The sequence below is a fragment of the Manduca sexta genome, chromosome 6, assembly GCF_014839805.1.
Source record: "Manduca sexta isolate Smith_Timp_Sample1 chromosome 6, JHU_Msex_v1.0, whole genome shotgun sequence".
NCBI lineage: Eukaryota > Metazoa > Arthropoda > Insecta > Lepidoptera > Sphingidae > Manduca > Manduca sexta.
In genome coordinates this window covers 3,655,763-3,676,332 of record NC_051120.1, presented here as the reverse complement: position 1 = coordinate 3,676,332, position 20,570 = coordinate 3,655,763, and the positions used below count along the sequence as shown (strand labels likewise).

The following is a 20,570-nucleotide window of genomic DNA, read 5'->3' as shown; positions in this document are numbered from 1 at the left end:
GTGACACCAGCGTCATGAATTTAAAGAATTAGATAAAAAATAATAATTTCCTACGGGAGTAAGTTATCGGGATAAAAACGTAGCCTATATTTTAATTGTTGGCAAAAATAATGTAATAAATGAGACATGTTAAGTATACAAAAAATTATACTCCTATCAATTCATATCGAGTATCATAGGAAATATTAAAGAGGACTAGAGAGAATGCTTTTACCAGGATTTATAATACAAGGATGGAATCCGTGTAGATTGTAGATGAAACTGTCACATGATGAGATTATGGATACGTGTGTTTATGAGTTCCAAATCCGTCCAGCTGTTCCTGAATCTACTTCTAATATACATTAATCATTTTCATAAACTTCTACATTTAAGTATATTAGTTGGATTTTTTCAAGTAAAAAAAAGGTTCTACCTACACTAGTCTTAAACATAATAACTTATTGCAAAATACAGAATAGCTATCATGTATCCTCATAACATTGAGGCAACGCTTAATAAAAATGAACTTTTATTTGGTACAAGAAAGACCCTAGTTTAAAACTACAGAAAAGTTATACTTACTAAATTTGCTCGTCATTACTAATCTCAGGCGAAGTACTTATTGGCTACAAACTTTCAAACTAGAACACAGCAATGTATACTGCTCTTTGGGGCAACAATGGACCATTTCTTCGGTAACTACGTAGCCGGGCCCTCACATATTAAAGATATACCAGGATAAGTAGATAGGTTCGACAGCCTTTTTTTTTCAACTAACAACTTACAGTACAAATAACCTTGGTGTCAATGATTTTTCGATAAAAATGTGTAGATACGCTATACTTCTAATGGCACGCTAAAATTGAGCTTATAAAGGCCTTAGTATTGCGTTAGCATCTATTAAAATTTATCTTCTAACGAATGTTCATAAAATATACCATATTATACTACTAAAAATAATGCCATGCTCTTCTCCTTTCACGTCTCATATTGTAGTTTGTTAGAATAATTATAATTTATCAGTGTGCGGTAATACACTGTTTTAGAAAACCGAGTGCAGTATAGATTCCGTATCTACTGCTTTTTATTAAAATATTGCTAGGTGTCTTACAGTATTATATTAAATTAATTCCGTACTATGAAGACGAGCTTCTCGGACACGGGTGAAAGTTCTACTTACAACAACCAACTTCACAAGACAGCAGTTATCGAAGATAAGTTATAGATACTTGAAGTAAATGTAGCAGATTTACAGGGTACCCGCTAACTACTTACATATTTTCCTGGATTCATCGTCGTCTTTTGTGTGTATACTATTCCCCAAAAGGTTAAGTCAAGGTGTAGCTACCGTAGACGTAGCCGGTGCAGTAATCAGTGCCCTATTGTTTTACGTTACCACCTGTAGAAACTAACAAAGCATCTTGCCTACCAACATATTAATCAACTTTAGCTCCCGTCCGGTGGAACCATTTTAAATTTTGCACGAGTCCTTCGATACTTGACTACACCTTTGATTGGTGTGGTGAATTCAGTTGAAGAAATGACGCTTTCTAAGACTCAACGTGCCAGTGATACCAATATGTGGAAATATAACAGAATAGTTTCGTAACTGTTTCAAAAAGTTAAGGGGGATAGCATTATACTTTTTTGCCTTTTTAGGGATGGGCAGGAGCGAAAAATTATTTAGTCAGACAGTAAGCCATTGTCATTTTATCGTGCATAACCCAGTCTTGTCCGGAGATCGAACCCGGCAAAGTAACTGGTCTTACTACGTACCCACCCAACAAATTTATTATTATTACACAACCAAGAACTATATAGGGGAAATAAAGCAAACAAAAAATCTTAACTAATTTATTTGGTTAATAAATTCACTATTTACAAAATACCATATTTGCCCTAAAGTTGTGTCATTATTTTCTATTACCTGTAAACATCAGGTAAAAAGTACATAGAATCCGTTGAAGTATTTAATTGTAAATATGTAACAAAGACCAATGTCTTAAAATTTACAAAATATTCTTGAAAAACTCAGACAAAAGTACAGTCCATCATTATTTTTAGAACATTCTACTCTGAACTAGTAAATAACTATATCCATCTATTCAATGACGATCGTCAAAGACAATTATAATTATCGATTGACATGACAAAAATCGCAAATACGGTGCGCGTTAAAAATCTTATATTACAATCGTGACTGGCCGCGTTTTTCACAAAATATATAAAAATAGGAATTTCTTAGCGTCATCCAAAATAAATTATCAGTAAGTCTTAAATTAGAAGATGAAAAAATGCCGAACGTAATCACAATATTTGTGATTTACGACGATGAAAAATCTAATATACACAATGACGTGCACCAACATTGAAAATGATATCAGTTATTCATTACAATAAGCAATTAAAACATTTTTTTAATATTAAATTAAGACGGAATAATGAACAATCACTCGACATACAAAATGAAACGCTATATCTATTATGCTTTCTTAAATTACGGCTAAACTAAACCACGCACCTTGCAAAAATATATTTTGTTAACGCTATGTTAGCAACAGTCTAAAGTAAAACACGCGTCATCCGAGTCACGAGATCGTACAAACTATCAATAAATCCTAGACAGTAAGTTAACGTTACAGTAGTGGTACTAGTCGCCGCTGCGCGGGGAGCGGTCGGTGCTGGTTCTGTCTTGCGCGTCGCCGTTCTGGCGCGGCGAGCGTGACCGCGAGCGCGACACAGAGCGGTCCCGCGACACGGAGCGGTCGCGCGAGCCCGAGTGCGAACGTGACCGCGAACGCGAACGGGACTTGGTCGCGCGACGTTCCTCTTCACGCTTGGGAGAAGCCTCCTTGCTGCGCGAACGCGACCTTTCCCTGCGAAACATAAGTTTATTAGTACCAAGAAGAGTATTAGTACTCTTAACAAGAGAACAATAATTGTATTTTTTTGTGTATAATTAATCTGGTCAAATGAAAACAATACTCATGTACTTTGAGTTAGCATGAATTTCGCTATTCATGTTTCTATTATGGAGTAAGAATTAACTAATGATTTCTTGCTTTAGCGTCTATTGCAGTCCGCAATTACTAAACATGCAATAAGTATATTCCGTGGCAAAAATTAATAGGAGAAACATACCAAAGAGATATTGGGATAGTATCTAATCTAAGAAATAATTAATCTACGACGCATTGGCGCGCAAGCGTGAACTATAAGAAATATGTACACACGAGCAGTGCAGCAGTAAGCTATAATATCCGGCTTTTATGCTCACCTTTGAACTGCGACGTCTCTTCGAGATGCAGGAAAACGGATCGAGTTAATAAATTGAAATACATTGTGCAATCAATGTGAATTATCATGAATTTTGTTAATAAATGAAAGCCAATGGGAGTTACTTTGTTTCAGTGCCCTGACGACTGTGCTTCGGGTGTATGAGATTATCTTTCTGAAATGATGTTATGTTCAAAGGATTGTTATCAACAGCATTCTGTTAATTCACAGTGAAATATGAAATAAACCATTATTTGAACAATGAAATTACAAAGCGGTACGAAAAATAATCTCACAAAAAATGCACAATTGTCAGAGGCAAATAAATTGAAAGCACAGAGTAACTTACTTGGAGTCTGCTTTTGGCGAGCGGGATTTAGACCTGGATGCGGAATGGTGACCATTTCTGTCGTTGGATTTCCTGGATGGCGACCGCCTGGACTCCGAACGACGGTCGGATCTACGGGACGCCGATCGGGAGCGCGACTTGGAACGACTGCGATCCCTATTGGCGCGTGCACCAGACGCACAAAATTGTAGTTGTGGGTTTAGTTACATCCACTATAGGAAAAGCTTCGACCAACAAACGCAATTATCTACATAGTAATTGCAATTGTTAGTTACACAATACTTTCCGAGTTATGCGCCTTCAGTGATACGAGACGAAATAAAATAGTAACGTTTTGATTTCGCCTCGCATTAACCATAAAAATAATAATAAAAAATACAACTAGCGTATACTACAATTTACTTAAGGACTATGGCTAAGTACTTACATTTTTAAATTTTGCTCAGCGCAAGTTATAACACACCTAGCCAAATGAATAACTATGTTAATTTTATACATATCCATGCATACTTTGAGAAATGATAAGTATGCTTCCAGCATTGTATAAGAAGTTTTTGTTTGCATGCAATAAATTGTGGACGATATCATTCATATAGGGGGAGAAATTATTCGAAAGATGATTGCAATAAATATTTAGCAGAGCTTAACATATTTCATTTGTAAGCTAAGTGTTTAAAAGCAATCGAGTATCAGTGCTACGATAAACGAAATACATCAGAGTTGTGTACAATACAAGAGACGTATTCGATTGCTTTTAAATGTATTCCTATGCGAAATGATTCAATGCTTCAACTTTAAATCATTTTAAATGTCTAACCGACGCTAACTTTACTGGTAAAATCGTCAAAATACTCGTGAATTATATTGATAACATGCTATGATAGCTGTGATCAATTCGCATAGCAACACTGTAAACATCGTGTTCAGATATACTCACTTGGAGCGAGATCTGGAGCGGGACTTCGGAGCGGGACTCTTGCTCTTCGGACGAGATTTTGACCTGTGGGACCAGGGAGAACTACGTTAATATGTCACGATCGCTAATATTTTTCTGAAATTTAGATGAAGTCGGTCTTCAGAGAATAAATTTATCAGCACGGGCTGTCAGCCCCGAAAGATGGTAAAAATGCGATATCATCATTTAACCTAATTTAATTTAAGTTTTTTTCTGAAGTATATTTTTCAATTTAATCTGAAGTAAATCTTAAAATTTTATGTTGGCCCTAAAAAATAATTCCATTCCTAAAAGTAGACAATAATATCTCCGGTGGTCGTGTTTATATGCATTAGTGACGAACTTACAAATTACCATCAGGTAATTTACTCCCATCAAGTGACTGAATATATCCAACCATTAATCGAAACGAGAATCATTGTTGAAGTAGGGTTAACAAGTAGCCTGGTCGGTGTATACTGTAGTGTGTGCGTGCGTCACCTGGAGCGCGAGGCGCGGCGGCGGTCGCGCGAGCGCGAGCGGGAGCGGCTGGAGGAGGAGCGCGTGCGGCGGCGCGAGGAGCGGCGGTCCTCCACCAGGCGGATGCGGCGCCCGTTCAGCTCCGTGCCGTCCAGCTTCTCGATCGCCGCGCGCATGTCCGAGTGAGTCGCGAACTCCACCACGCTGATCACATACAATTATTATTTATTATATTGCATTTCTACAGTATGGAGATCTAACGCCTAAAAATACGAATCAAAACATTACACATCAAAAATTTGTTTTTCTCATAATTTCATTTACTTTACATCACTTTTCAAATCTATGTACATTTCCTGACCTGACAAAATAACGTATTTACTTATCTAAATTTATAATTTTAGTTAAATATCTTTTATTGAACTATAATGATAGAAACCCCGAATATGTACCATATTTATTGATAGCATACTTATTGATCTTATTTGATTAATCCGAATAACCGACATAAACTCGTATTTAATGTACTAACCCTTCATTCCTGTGTTGCTTGTGTGCATCTGCGTAGGTAACTTCGCCAGCCTGACGCATATAGTCTTTCAAGTCCTGCAAACCAAGAAACCACGTTAATCGCCAAGCATACCACATTATAACATCTTTTCCAAAAGTCATCTTCAGAATTTAATTTATCATCAGGGTACTTCAGCCCCGAAAGATGGTAAAAAATACGATATCATCATACAAAATGGACTTTTGAAAAAGATTTTATGTGCATTCGAATATAGTTTTCATTATAAGCCTATCTCTACCGCATATTGTTGGATGAGAATGAAAAGTGAAAGAATTGCCTTTTAACGAATGCGCAGCGGTTTCGTAAATGGTCACCTGTTGGTCATTATTGTTTACGTCGACTCGTTTTTGTCCGTCTGTTCACATCGCCAACTTGATGCATGTTTAGTTTGGTTATAAATATTCCACCGCCGCGGCTGCCGATATGTCCTTACATTCTTACGAGTCTCCAATGATCGAGTATTAGCCATTTTAATATTTTCTCATCATAATTTGCCTCAATAAGGTTGAGTTCAAAACTGTCAGTTCATCTTCTGTGCCTCCAAAAACGTCCAATTCAATAATCAGGAACATCATGCCACATTCGATTTGCCAATTGTCCTACATTAGGGAATCGCCAATGTTTGTTTATCGTGAATACAGCGTCATGCCACTCCGGTATAGCCAATTGTCCAACATGAGTGATTTGCTTAAATATCTCAGCACTCGCCACATCCAAAAGGATTCCATATATTGCCTCAAAATTTGCTCCAACTGCAATTGCTTATTTTCCTTTCATCTCATGCCACTGACTCCTCGCCAGAAACGCGCGTGGGTTCCATCTTCAGACATCTGTCCAGGTGGATGTCGGTCCTTGCATACTTCAGTCATAGCCCCAGTCGATAGTAAACAATAATACCTACCAAGTTACCGCTCACGAAAGGCTGCCGTACCAAAAAGAACCAAATTGTAACAATGTACACAACAGCTAAGTTGAATCTTTTGTTGTTGTGAACACAATACAAAAAAAATAGAAAAAAAAAAATCATGAAAATAATGAAGTAAAATGGGAGTGTTGCACATAACGTGTTACGCCTCCTGTCTTGTGTGCCCCCCTGTCGACTTTACCTTGTTGGGCCGCGGGAGGGCGGGCGGCGGCGGGCAGGGGGCGAGCGGGGGGCGTGCGGGGGCGAGGGGGCCACACATCGGCTGCGGCACCTCCGGACCGATACCTCCTAACATCGCCTCAGACCACATCTCACACAGCGCTAGGCACATCGAGGGCACTGGCCACCTTCTGTTGTTTTTAAAAATTATTCTATAAGCTCGTAAGTAAGTTTGTACATATCAATTTTAGAATTAATGAATGTTAAATGCACTGCTAATTTAATTGAATAAATTCAGTAATGTCTTGTTAATTTGTATTATAAACACAAGTGGTATACTACTGTTTGACAACAAATTGAAAACAGACCGTGTTTTCATTAGTAAAGCGAGTAGATGTGAGTGGCTAATGGTTCGTGGTGGTCCAAGTTCCGTACGGTCCGCGCGTCTTCAGCACATGGCGGTCAGCTCCGACACTTCATTGGAATCTCGCGTCCTCTCCAAGGGTATTGTATGGCACAAATCCAAACGTCCAGTGGCATTGAACTTCAAGTATTCCAAATCGGTAATTCCATTCTCATTCTTCCATCTTGCTGGTCCAATTGCTTCAAGTTTCCGTGGGTTGGTCAGTCAAGTGATGTTATTGCACGCTAGTCAGGTTGGCTACGCGCCCGTGTGTCCCTCACGTTACACTCCAGAGCCCTGATTGATGTTGCATGTGGTGATGATAGACCGTGTGTCCCCGTCAGATTCTTACCTGCCAGCTAATGCGGCTAGACAGATTCTCTACTATCAGCCGGTACTCGGTGCGCGTTGGCGGTCCGTATCTATAATTGTAGTCACTGTGAAAGAAAAATGCATAGTTAAAATATAGTTCTATTTGTAGGCGTAGTAGAGTTGATATATGAACTTAATAAATAAATTAATGAATCATCAATAAATTGTCATGTCGACTGGTATTGGGGTGTAAGTTGTTTGGTAGTGTTTTTATACTACCAACTGAATGAGAAAGAACATAAGACTCCTTTTCAATAGCAGAGTTCAGGGTTAATAATTGCAAATCGGATTTCTGTGTGCATTTATTTACCATAACTTTAGAAACAATTTCATATTGAAATAAATTCATGGGAGGTTTACTTCTACAACACCTTAGGGGTTCAAAAAAGATCTGATTATCATATTGAAGATTCTTCTTATTCTTAACATAGCCACAGTTTGCATAATATAAATTTAGTATAACAGCAGGTGTAATTTTGTTAATCATCAGGACAAAATATCTCCTATTAGTCATTATAATTTGTCTACACTGTACTTACCATCAGGTTTTGTGTTCGTTCTTAATTTCAGAATGCATAATTTTATTTGATATACCATCATTTTGGAATTGGACATTTAATAAACATAACTAGGTGGAATTCATTATCTTCATGATTCTAAGCAGTTATTTTTTGGATGTACAAGAGCCACTTGTTAGTATTAGGACACATGCACTTAGAGTACTTAGCATATCCCATGAAATGTTTTCAACCCTATCTGACGAATACTATTAATGTTTTAAGTAAATAATGTTTATGCATCAAAATTTAAACCAGTACATACATAGTAAAGTGTTTAGTACTGGATACTACAAAACAACAAACTTCAAGATTTATGTAAATCTCAGTACTCACATGTACCTGCAATGTAAAAAAATAATACTAATATTCAAATTACAACTAAATAGTGTATCTAAGAAATAAGTGTTTTAAGTGAGCTAATGAAAGTAGCAAATCAGCTGTCATCTAAAACGTTTTACTGCTTATATTAATAAGGGAATAAACTTATATGTTTTAACCTAGTGGTAATGTTTCTTATTAGGGTTAAAACATTCATTAATTATTTCTAGACTATAGTTTATGGTCATTGTTGTATGAAAATGGTGTCTAATTAAAATTATGTGTAATAAAAATTGTGAAAGTGTGTGCGTCTTCAGTTTTGTGCTCAGACTAAAGGAATGGTGAAACGGTGGTCGAAGACTTCATGCTTTTGAGTGTAAGAAATCAATCAAATTATCACAAAAATAAAAACCTCAGTATGCATGTGTTGAGTGTACAATATTTACAGTCGAGTAACTTGCGAGTGTTCCTGTATGTTTCATGGGGGGTGTTTGTGGTAGCTAAATCCACATTAGTTCATGCGTCCCGTGGTAGTGTGGTGTGGTGTGAGTACAGACGTGTCGCGTGGTGCGGCGGGCGCGGGGGTGGCGAGGGGCGCGCGGCGCGGCGGCGCGTCGCGACAGCGCCAGCGGTCGGAGCCGCGCGGCACGCCTCGCGCGCGCTCCACCGACACCCTACAACAGACTGACGGCTGACGACTCACTCGTATCGCGACCGGCCGCGGTCGCGCTCGTAGTAGCGGTCGCGCCGGTAGCGGTCCGCGCTGCGGTCGATGCCCCGCGCCGGCTCCACCACCACCCTGCGGCACACGCGGTCCAATAGGGTCACCAGAATGCGCATTATGTATTCAATTTTTTATTTACTATCTAGACAAAACATAATAAGAATCGATTTGTATGTATCATATCAAACTTGACGCGTCACCATTTTTGTCAAATTCGGGACATTGCACCACGCACTGTGTAGGAAAGGGTGTTGCTCAATCTAGACTCAATGTGGACGATTATTAACAAAATGTTTTGTATCATTCTCAAATATACATTTGCACCTCCCTACAACTCTAGCACAATTAGTTTAAGATAATTATATAAATGATTTCTTCTGTCCACATTCAGCCAAACAACAAACTGAACAGTTCCCTTTACAGTATTTCGGAGCTTCTGGCAACCCTGTTCCGGTGCTATGAGCGCTGCCCGTACTTATACAACATTCATATCCTCACGCACACCGCTCACTAATGAAGAGCTCATCAATCGAGGGTGCCGACTTGGAAGGTATAGGGATGACAGCGAATTTTTAGCTTGGAATATCAACACATTACAAATTAGATCTTAAATAATCGTTTTAGGTAGCTTTGAGAAAACTACAAATTTAATAACAATAAGGATTCTATTATGATTTGCCAATTCATGAGGGATATTAACAAGTTTTTTTTTTCAAATTTAGGTAGATTGTCTAAATACCAATTAGTTAGCATACAAGATCTGAGATTTATAGCAGGAAAATATAGAGAATAAAAATAATCTTAATATTAAATTTTGAATAAAAAACATCTACAATTCTACACACATAATTATAAAATTATACAATAACTCAGACCTTGTCAATTGATAAGCTGTTATCAACAATTTGTAAAAGATAACAAAATAATATTTTTTACTGAAGGACAACATGGAACATTGAAATTATAATTAAACCACAGAAGCCAAAGACTCATACAATATGTACCATGCATTCCATACATCAATTTATCCGTTCTCCATACAACTCATACAAATGTGGAGCCGGCTGATAAAGAAAATTAATTAATTGTTAAAAAAATTCTATGATTAAAAGCAAAATTAAATACATTGAGAACTAAAATGTAACTATATACTATTAAATTTGATTCTTACCTTTCTCCGAGTAAATCTTTTCCATTTAACTCATACACAGCGTCATCTGCATCTCTGTAATCTTCAAATTCCTGCAGAACAAAATATAAATGTAACCATCTATAAAAATTCAGAAATTTTCAGGTTTCACTGAATATTAATTAGTGAACCTACCACAAACCCATATCCATTTTTGATAAGAATATCTCTGATTCTGCCGAAACCTTTGAAGAACTTCTCCAAATCCCTCTCCCTGACTCCAAATGGCAGACCGCCAACATATACGCGCGACCCAACCATCTCCTGAGGGGAAATGAAAATATTAAGATTAGGAACCACAATGAAAGATGTGTGTAACATTTTTTATTAAGATAGTTACATTGTGTTAATACATTCAACAGTAAGTAAATTTGCTGGTATTTCATTGGACATCATATTTTTATACAAGTTGAAACAGACACATTAAGCATGTATTGTGAAGTATACAGACCGTGAGTTTGTATGTATGGTTAATATAACCTTCGGAGCAAACTAGAAGTTAAACAAAAATTTTTTTTTTTTTATTTTGTAATGTTTTCCAACAAATTAAACTTAATTAAGCTCATTAATATTCATAGATTATCATTAAATGTTAATTGTGTGTCGAGTAAATTTACAATAGTTGTTATTTGTTCAAGAAAAATAATTAATACTTATAGATAAATACACATTTGGTAAATTTTATTGCAAATTTTCTCACTATTGAATATGTTAGTACAATTTATTGCTTGAATGTAGCAAAACTTAGGTGCACACAAATTTATTAATGAAATCTGCATGTGTTTTAGAAGAGCTTTACTATACCCACTGTGAAAATGTGCTCATCATTATTAGAATGAAGACACTGCGTTGGGAGTGGGCACTGTATTTACCAATTCTTAAATAGATGTTAATTTATTATTACATATTCAAACACTATCATCAATCTTTTGGGACTCCTGAAGTTACTGTAGCCGCACTTTATGACTTCAGACAATGAAAGGTCCATGAGTTCTCTTGGTTGTTGAAAATTAATTAATGCATGGCTTATGGAAGCATACTTTAGACTAGTGTTGAAGATTTACGATAGTTGAAGTTGATATTTTTAGAATTAGTTAAAACTTAAATTATACTATGGAAAGTTCAGATAAGCATAGAACAGAGATTTTTTTTGGTTTGAATTTTCTTATGTTAACATATTTTGAAGCTCTACTCTGTATTAAGAAGTTGCTTTCTCCCTATTTCCTATATTTTATTTATATATCTTGGAAATGGACTTACACAAGTAAAAATTAAGATAAATATTACCTGCAATCAGGTTTGCATAATCAGTTTGCAATATTAATAATAACAAGGTTATATAATGGATGTTTGGAAAACAAACCATATGTTAACAATTACTTAGATAATGTCGATTAACATTAGACATTTTCAATTATTGCTGTTTTATACCAATTACACCGACTAGAATTTATGATTGAGAGGTCGCATGTCCGATGGGAATTCTATTTACACTATATTACTTTAATACATAATATACTATGGTTAAATGAGATTACTAATAAATGATGATACTCTAAATTAGGGAAATAGATCCCGATGATTAACAATGATAAGGGGTAGTGATAAACGCAGGTTTAGGAGATATAAAAACTGCATATTGGACTCCATGAGACTTGAGCGTGGAAGATTCTTTGGCTCAAAATAACCACGTGGGTTTCGGCCAGTCAACAACCACTAGCACATGTACTACACAAACACATTTTAATCAATTTTTAATGTCTTTTTGGTTTGTTATTTGTAGATTACCATGGTTAATCTGGGCTTTGTATGCCGGCTCTTAGAAAACCAAGGGTCTTCCATGACTGCGCGCGTTTATTGATTTTTAGGTTATACGCACCTATAGATTAAATACCTGTAATTGCAGTTGCAGATGCTCGATGCGCATGTACAGCTAGGAATGAAATTAATACCGCATGGAAAAATAGAACGCAATAAATTTTGAAGGTTTGGAAAAATGACCAGTATAATTGGCGAGTACCTAGATGCCTTATATAAAATAATGAAAATTGATGTTCATACGTGATTTTAAATTTCAAGCCTCCAAAAAATTAAGATTTGAACGATTTTTGAAAAAAAAAATACCACGCCATTCGAAAGCTTATCATCACGCAACAACATGGCGGCATTGTAAAACTAAATTACAAAATTAGCATTGACTTACCTTAAAATACGCTTCAAATTAGTATTAAATTTATAAATAATGCTTCTTGACTTGTTTTCTCACTATTATAATAAAAAATAACTCATTTAATTCTTAAATTTTGCTTAAAAGTTGCGGCTCTGACACGTGCACGCTTGCCTGGCAAATACCGGAAATGAAATTGGTTAATGTTGCCAGACGCCACTTCGATTTTCCAATAATGACAATTGCCATAAACCTTAAAAATTAGGGTCTAATTATTAATTATTTTATAGCACAGAGTTCGACCAAAAAATAATAAAAAAATTCCACAAACACCAAATGGTACAAATATTACTAGTCATATTTTGTTGAGTTTATATATTTTACGCTTGCCCAACTTTATTATCCTTTATAATATTATGTATTGTGAAAGTTTATAAAATTAATAATATTATCATTTAGGCTTGATTTATAGACTTCAAAGTTTTGCGTGGTGCCTTATTAAATAAAGTAGATCTAATAAAAATAGTGTACGAGAATTAAGAATGGCTATAAATACCACCATTTTATATTCTTTGTAAGACGGACTCAAAAGTGCAATATTGAGAGCCGTAAGATTAATACTTTGAATGAAAATACCCATAATACCCATTTCAAAAGGACGCGCTAACCGTGTTTATTGGCGCGACCAAAAAAAATGGTGGCGTTGTTTAACTATACACATATTATTATGTATTTAGTTTTGTATCATTATGTAACAAACTTATAAATAAATCTTAAACATTTGTCTATTTTATACCCACGACAATAGTTTTTATAAATGCATAATATGTGTATTGCAAGCCATTACATACTCAAAAGCACTCAAAAAGCTTGGGTAATTTTAACTCTACATTATTTGTCAACATGTCCTGTTCTATACTATACGGTAATATTCATTCAAAGAGTTCTAAGATTATATAGAGCGGACATTGAGAAGATTGTCATACAAAAACTTTGCACTTATCCGATGATTACTCAATCTGCCGTTAAATAGCAAAACATGTAATGATGAAATAGTAAAATACTTACTTACTTAGTTCATATTTTTCCATATCATGATTTGCACGTTTTTAATGTGTATTTATATTAGCATATTTTCTGTAAATATATTATTTTTGTATTGACACAGGTACTTCAAATAAGACAGCGACTTATGACCATGGTAATAATTTCTGGAGCAAAGAGTTAGCCTCGATGTTCCGTCTATAACTAACTTTATAATGTCTTTGTATTCAATATTTCATGCTAAAGATCAGTCTTTCTACACTATTCTAATGCTCTTACATTTATCCCGCAAATCTCGATATTTGTGATGGGTAAGTTTAATTTATATTATTATCATTAAAGTTTATGGGATTCTGTAGTGCCTCGTAAATTTAAAGTAAGTGGACACTTTTGTTTCTCAAAGGGTGATAGTTTGGGATACTTAATTTTAATTTTCTTACACGCACCTCTATATCCTCAAATGTGCAGAGGCACAACTACAGCACATGTTTCGATCTTATACCCTAGGTATACCTATATTCTTCGAATAATGTGGTAGATACCTACAAGGCGAACTTTTTTTATCGATATAAGTATTGCTCGCAAAAAATTTAATCCTGGGAGACTCATTTCATTCCCGACAAACTTGCTTAAGGGAATGTGCACGACAAAAGCTGTGTCATCTGTTGGGGTTATGTTTCTAAGAACGGTGGGTACTATATTCCATGATTATATAAAATGCGCCAAAAATACAATCGGCCGGAACCCATATTTTATATTTTTTCTAAAAGTCCTCTTTTCTGTCTGTTTGTTATAAATTTTTTCTAAATCTACCGAAAGGATTTTTATGAAATTTGGTATGGAGATAGTTTCGAACCCTGAGAATGTTATAGGTTAGGTTAAGCTTTCTATTCCGGGATAATATAAAGCGAGACTTTTTTCTCGGAAAACTGCACGCGGGCGAAGCCGCGATCAAAACCTAGGTGCATATAAAAGCAAATGTCGGACAAGTTCCTTATTTTTATCCATACTGTGGCTCCTGTGTCGGTATTGTGCCACCTATAAGGTCGCATAAGTTCCCGATTCCATTAGGTAGTCTTGTATGTGATGTATGAAACAATGAAAAGTAAAATGGTTATATCACATCACCTATTGATCATTTATGCCTTAAAATTTTTCTTACATGAGAATTAATTCGACAAAGTTTGGAAGTTGCAGTTCTTTTAAAATTTAATCAAATAAAAAATGAATACCATGAGCAAGATCCATTCGAAAAACGCACGAATTTAACAAAATTTGTTCACACACTTATTATTTTATTAGTAGGGTCATTTTATGTTTTAGGGAAAACGTCATAATTAAAAAATAAAACAATTTTGTATGTTTAAAAATGTTTATTTCCATTCCAAAGCCATCATGCCTTTATGCTATCGTTCATTTTATAATGCTTTCACAACCTTGCCGAAGAACGAAAAATTAAATGCACAATATTAGCATGTCTATTTTCTTTCAATTATAGAGTTAAAATTAAAAAGTATAAAATTAAAAGAAATATGACACACTACGGCGGCATTAATTGCCTTAAATTGATTATAGAATGTTGAACAACTTTCCCTGTGGTTTTGTTTTTCATAAAATTCCTCAGTGTGGCCAGCTACACAATATAATAATACTACCACACGAGATAATAAAAATTACTCTTTAGTAAAAATTCAAAATACTTTTATGCCACATTGCAATAAAACCACAGCGAAATTTCAATGACTTAGCAACTAGAATACTATAGTTAGTGTACCTATCTATAGCATTAAAACGTGCATTCAAATAATAATCACGCACACATTCACACTTCGGCAGTTTAAATTGAATTCCTTTTGCATTTTATATACTTTTATACCGTTCAGGAAGGCGAACAACATTGCCTTTAGAAACAGTAAAGTATTTGTATGCTGGACAACTGTTTATCACTACACAATTTCTCAGAATAATTAATGAAGTGTATTGATATATGTTTGATTCGATAAAAACATTCAACAAGTCACTATGATAATTATGTCGCCATACAGCTTTGTTCACATTGGTTCATGTTTCTTTTGATTTCAGCTTAAAATTATTGAGATTTATATTTCGTATTAGAAAACTTAATTGTTACCCCCAAGGTTTTTTCAATAGCCAATAACTGAACTATAATGTTTAATTGTAAACATTTGATAAATTTTTATTAGGGGCTAATGTTATTTTAGGATCTTTCAATTGTATTCTTGCTGTAATCGATAGCAAAATGCACCAGTGTGAACAAAGCCGTTAAAATAAACAAATTAATAAACACATAACAATGAATAAAAATAATAATCAGGCACATATTCATTCAATGGTAATTGTTATCATGAATTCATATTAATTATAATAAATATAATATTACAAATATTCGATACGATCATAAGTAAAATAGATAATATTTCAGCTAGTTGCCAGCGTTAAAAAAGAAATATAAAAGCTGGCATCACTAAAAATTACTTAAAAATCACTGAAAATCTACTTCGGAAAATAATAGTGTTGCTAAAGAGATATTTGTAAAGTAAGACTACAATATAAAATTGATTCATAATCAACTAATAGCATCTGTATGAGATAGGAAAACAAAAAATCCCATTAAATGGGTGTCAGTTTCATTCAGTATAATAATGAAGATTTATATAATAGGTACATATTTATGGTTTACTAATTCAAAATTAGCGTAGGACAACACAGACAAAAACTACATATGGCTATATTTGTTACATTCAAATATTTAATTAGTGGGGGAATTATGGAAGATGTCCCTATTTTTTTATCAGTCTTATTTAATATAGTAAGGCTACAAGTCCAAAATGTCGTTGATCTATATTTTGAGGTTATACTAGAGGCACAAGATTTTACAAAAATTCAAAAAATATTGTATGTAATCGAAAAATTGCTACACCTCTCACACATTAATAAATGTAACCTATCAAATAATTGTACTAACATATTCATGCTTCTACGCTAAGTACAAACTTATAAATCGTTTGTCAATTGTTAGTAAGTATTGTTATACTTAAAATCATAGACTAACTACTTTGAACTTCATCTGATACAGATGATTATTATTTTTTTTGGAACACTTTTTCATTTGAACTTTCCTTATGAGCAAATCTAGATGGAAGTCTGTTATTCTATTTTATTTTCTCTAAGTCAGTTATTCTTGTCATTCGCAAATCGAAACTCCACACGTATTTTTTGGGTTTTTAAGGTACATATTGTAAAGATATGTTAGTATGTCAAAATCACTCCCGCTTGCGTCAAATCTTCAAAACCCTTAATAATAAAAATATTGCTTTACGCAATCCCGTTTGGGTACAGAATACCCACTCCGTACAGACTTTCTCAAAGTCAACACAAACTTCAGAAGGCACATACGTGCTTTAATTCTTCAATCATGTCGAATGCACAATAATGTGCTTTATCCTCACCACCAGTGAAGTTCTTTTCAAGCTAATCATGTAGCTAACGATGCTCAATATAATGCTGAATCCATTAAGTTTTCAGACCGGGGGAGGTCCACGTACGTAGCGCAGCTGTGGGGTCAGGCTTTGAGCGAAGGAGTTGAGGGCATCGCAGCACCTGGGCCGTTCGACGAGCCAGGCGGCCAGCAGGAGGGCGACCAGGCATAGCTGGATCGGGAGGGAAGAGCGCAGAACTCGCCACACCCAGCCTCCGCGGGGACTGTAGTCCGGGTCTCCGGGATTCGTCTTGTTCCCGGCGACTGTTGCTATGCTGTTATCGCTGTTCGAAAAAATGATTCCGTTAGCTATTAAAGTCAATTCAAATTATCGTAATATTGTTAGTAGATCTAAACAAAAATGGTTTTAAAATACAGGATGTTCCAAAAAAGGGATATCTAAACTCAAATAACATTTTATGAGAATAAATATTTTTGTCTTACGTGTCCTCGTCGATCTTAAGATCTGGAATGCTTTGCTCGACGAGAGCGCGACACGACTCCTGCAGTATGCGGACTTCGTTCTCCGTCTGCTCCATGCGCTGCAAAAGCGGATTTGTCATTAATGAAATAGTTTTAAAACTTCATGTCGAATCGAATCCTATGCCTAAGCTCAATAACTTTAACACCATTTAACTCTACATTAACTTTTAACCTTCCAACACAGGCTCTTGTCTACCCGGACAGGCCACAGTATGTATCCACGGTCAATCTGCACATCATACGTCGCTACCTTTAATTCTATAGAATAAAGCTTGACCTTATGTGCATCTAGCACTTAAATGTGGTTTCTTTTCTTCATCGTCTTGACTACACCACAGACCACCTCCACAGCTTATACCTTCCTCATCCTACTCTTACCTTTGCGATGACCTTGTCTCGCCCCTAACTTCTGGACATAGTTTACCACTTAAAAGTGTTTCTTTGTCTCTGTTACTCCATATACCACTCTCAACTTGCTCTCTTATATACAGCTCCTTACCTTCGCGATAGCTTTATGCGCGGGCGAGTTAGGCGCAAGCGCAGCCTGCAGGCGGCGCGCGAGCTCTCTCAACGCACTGAGGCGGCGCGCGCGTCGCCCCACGCCCTCGCTGTCGCCGTCGGAGATACCCGAGTCGGACAGCGAATCGCACGTTGAACTGCCCTGCAAACACAGATAATTGACTTTAATATTATCTATCACAAAACCAGGGCATGTCAGATCATAACAAATGATTGGCGCATTGATGACCACACCAATAAATATGCCAATCGCCAACATGTGTCGTTGTCTAGTGACTATAGTGAAAACCGGTTATAGCGACATCGAAGGGATCACTGAATCTGGGCACTATATCCGATAGTCGGTATAAACGATACGCTTTTTATATGCATTCATTTAAAAAGACCTTACTATTTAGTCGTTATAACCGATGTGTCGCTATAACCGGAGTCGTTATAACCGCTTTCTACTGTAATTATAATATTGTATTTATTGATCATGATCAACATACCTTCTTCTTCTCAACCAGCGAGGCTGCCAGCTGTTTAATCTGAGCGGCCACTTCGTTCTGATCGGCGACGTTGGTACCGCGGTCCCGCAGCGACTCGAGCGTGGCGAGGTCCCCGCGCAGAGCACCCTGTAGCTCGCGCAGCGCGCTCTCCCACTCTGCCCACGCGCACACTGCCTTTTCCAGCGATAGGAGCTCGTTTGAGGTCCTGTAGGATGATATTTAGTTGCATAAAATTGGAGACTGAAAAGTTTCTTCTATAAATAATTAGTTTTTCTGGCATAGATATACGTGTAAAAGTCTTTTTTCGATAAAAATGTTAAAAATTAAATCTAGATAAAATATTATATGCAGTTCGAAAATGACTATTTTTTATCATAGAATTATTTAAACGACGATACATACTTAGTAGCAACTACAAAATTACAAAATTAGCATTAGTGCATTGTGATGGTTGCGTAACGTATTTATCAAAACAATTAAATTCATCTTATTTTAATTATTGGCCTTTGTAATCAACCCATGAATAGGTAAAAAAACAGATTCACACATCTTCATTATGTAGAGACATTAACACAAAATTAGAAAGCGCCGTTCGCACTGACATAACACATTTACCATATTATTTAAAATATTAGCTTGGGAAATAAATGTTATCGCAAAATTATAAAGCCATGTCCACACAAACCTTTGATGCGCATCATCCCATGCAGCCAGCAACGCCGCCAAATCGGCCGCCAGTCCGCTGTCGTCAGACTCCATCTCAACAAGCGCACGACGCACCGACACAGTCAGCTTCAGCATCGACACTTTGCATTCCAGCAGGCGGGAAAGACGGTCCTGTGGAAGGATATTGAAGTTTATAAAGCAATTTATATAGCTAAATATAATAAAAAATATGTTTGTCTGTTTGTTCCCTATACATTCACCATTTTAATAGTAATGAAATTTTAATTAGTTGCTCCGAGCACAACCATTTAATCTATGTTTTTAGTTGCTATCCATAAATAAATAGTTCTCTATGAGGTTTCAGAGGAACTTATGTTAATCATGAGAGTTTAAATATATTTACCCTGAACTGTATTCATTCATACTTATAATTCTCATTACCTAACCGGTTCACGAACTTCGATCAAATTATTAAATCTGCCTGCAAGTACCGTGGAAAATTCTTCTAGCTAGTTTAGTATTTCGTCAGTAACCAAGCTAAATTGTTGATGCATCAGATATGATGACACGACATCGTTACCCTACATGCATTAGCGCCGTAACTCATTACGTTGGCCCAATTCGCTTCAGTGGATAGATGATTCTGCTGACATTAGTAGCTAACCAATAAAGTTATAATAGCAGTTGTACGTGCTTGTGGTGATATTTGGTGTTTATATATTTTGGTGGCATAATTCATAAATGAAACGTAAATATTTGAATTAATAAATTAATAAACTGCAAGCTCGCAAAAATAACCAACAAAAAAAACTGCCATGGAACCATAGAGTTACAAATATATTGTAGACAGAATATCAATATACCTTCAACTCCTCAATCCTGCGATGCAGCTGGGCCCTTGTATGCGGCTGTGGGGCACAATCTCCTGGCTCGCAAACGTCATCCAGCGTCTCGCGCAGTGCTGCCATCTCGCGGCGCAGACGGCGAGCGCCGCCGCGGCGGGTCGCTGCAACGCGCAACGCCGACCATCGCGCCGAAACCGCTGGTGTGAACGGGGCTTTATTTAGTCAAATTGTTTTTGGGTTAGATACTTAAAAATACACATGCATTAGATCTAGATTAGTTTCTAATAATTTTAGTTCAGGTTTATTGAAAATTATAAAGAAAATTGTGTTTCAAATTACAGTATTTTTATTAAGGCTTTTGGCATGTATGATATTTATTATTTACTCGTAATAATTCATCATGGTCTGCCGCAATAAGGTTACTAGCCCGAGTTGCTCAACTAAAAACAATATTTCGGCATTGAGGAATTTTTAGAATGTACATTTATTTAGGACTATTAATAAACAAATCTACATAATAAAGGAATGTATGTAGGAGTATTCATACAACACCTACATAAAGATTCAATGCCAATGAAGTTATGCAACGCATATCCGTCTCGTCAACGCTTGGC

At 36.0% G+C, this 20,570-nt stretch overlaps 2 protein-coding genes and 1 long non-coding RNA gene across 11 annotated transcripts in view; 1 reads left to right on the top strand and 2 right to left on the bottom strand.

Moving 5' to 3' along the window:
* Positions 1 to 1,822: 1,822 nt before the first annotated feature.
* LOC115444444 (serine-arginine protein 55) lies at positions 1,823 to 12,652 on the bottom strand. 5 transcript variants are annotated; one of them, XM_030170218.2, is made up of 11 exons: positions 12,446 to 12,652; positions 10,378 to 10,506; positions 10,225 to 10,295; positions 9,033 to 9,128; positions 7,432 to 7,516; positions 5,554 to 5,627; positions 5,043 to 5,225; positions 4,545 to 4,607; positions 4,035 to 4,070; positions 3,608 to 3,763; positions 1,823 to 2,858 (listed from the first exon to the last, which is right to left on the bottom strand). In XM_030170218.2, the coding sequence occupies exons 2-11, from the start codon at positions 10,501 to 10,503 to the stop codon at positions 2,633 to 2,635; spliced, it is 1,116 nt and encodes a 371-aa protein (XP_030026078.1). In that variant the 5' UTR covers positions 10,504 to 10,506; positions 12,446 to 12,652; the 3' UTR covers positions 1,823 to 2,632. The 5 variants fall into 5 exon arrangements, with proteins under 5 accessions (XP_030026078.1, XP_037302037.1, XP_037302043.1 ...); XM_037446140.1 differs by lacking the exon at positions 4,035 to 4,070 and having other exon boundaries at positions 12,446 to 12,651; XM_037446146.1 differs by lacking the exons at positions 3,608 to 3,763; positions 4,035 to 4,070.
* Positions 12,653 to 13,596: 944 nt separating this feature from the next.
* Positions 13,597 to 17,735, top strand: LOC119192727. The gene is made up of 2 exons (XR_005113738.1): positions 13,597 to 13,764; positions 16,993 to 17,735. It is a non-coding gene; the product is annotated as an uncharacterized LOC119192727 (long non-coding RNA).
* LOC115444450 overlaps positions 14,812 to 20,570 on the bottom strand; it is a 365,866-nt gene continuing 360,107 nt past the window's right edge. For 4 of the 5 annotated variants that reach the window (XM_037446463.1, XM_037446478.1, XM_037446470.1 and 1 more), the window contains 6 exons: positions 19,975 to 20,168; positions 19,131 to 19,282; positions 18,446 to 18,650; positions 17,935 to 18,096; positions 17,397 to 17,494; positions 14,812 to 17,236 (listed from right to left, as the gene is read on the bottom strand). In XM_037446463.1, the coding sequence (XP_037302360.1) occupies positions 16,996 to 17,236; positions 17,397 to 17,494; positions 17,935 to 18,096; positions 18,446 to 18,650; positions 19,131 to 19,282; positions 19,975 to 20,168 (1,052 nt within the window). In that variant the 3' untranslated portion in view covers positions 14,812 to 16,995. The remainder of the gene's footprint in view (positions 17,237 to 17,396; positions 17,495 to 17,934; positions 18,097 to 18,445; positions 18,651 to 19,130; positions 19,283 to 19,974; positions 20,169 to 20,570) is intronic. The other variant, XM_037446477.1, reaches the window with a different exon arrangement.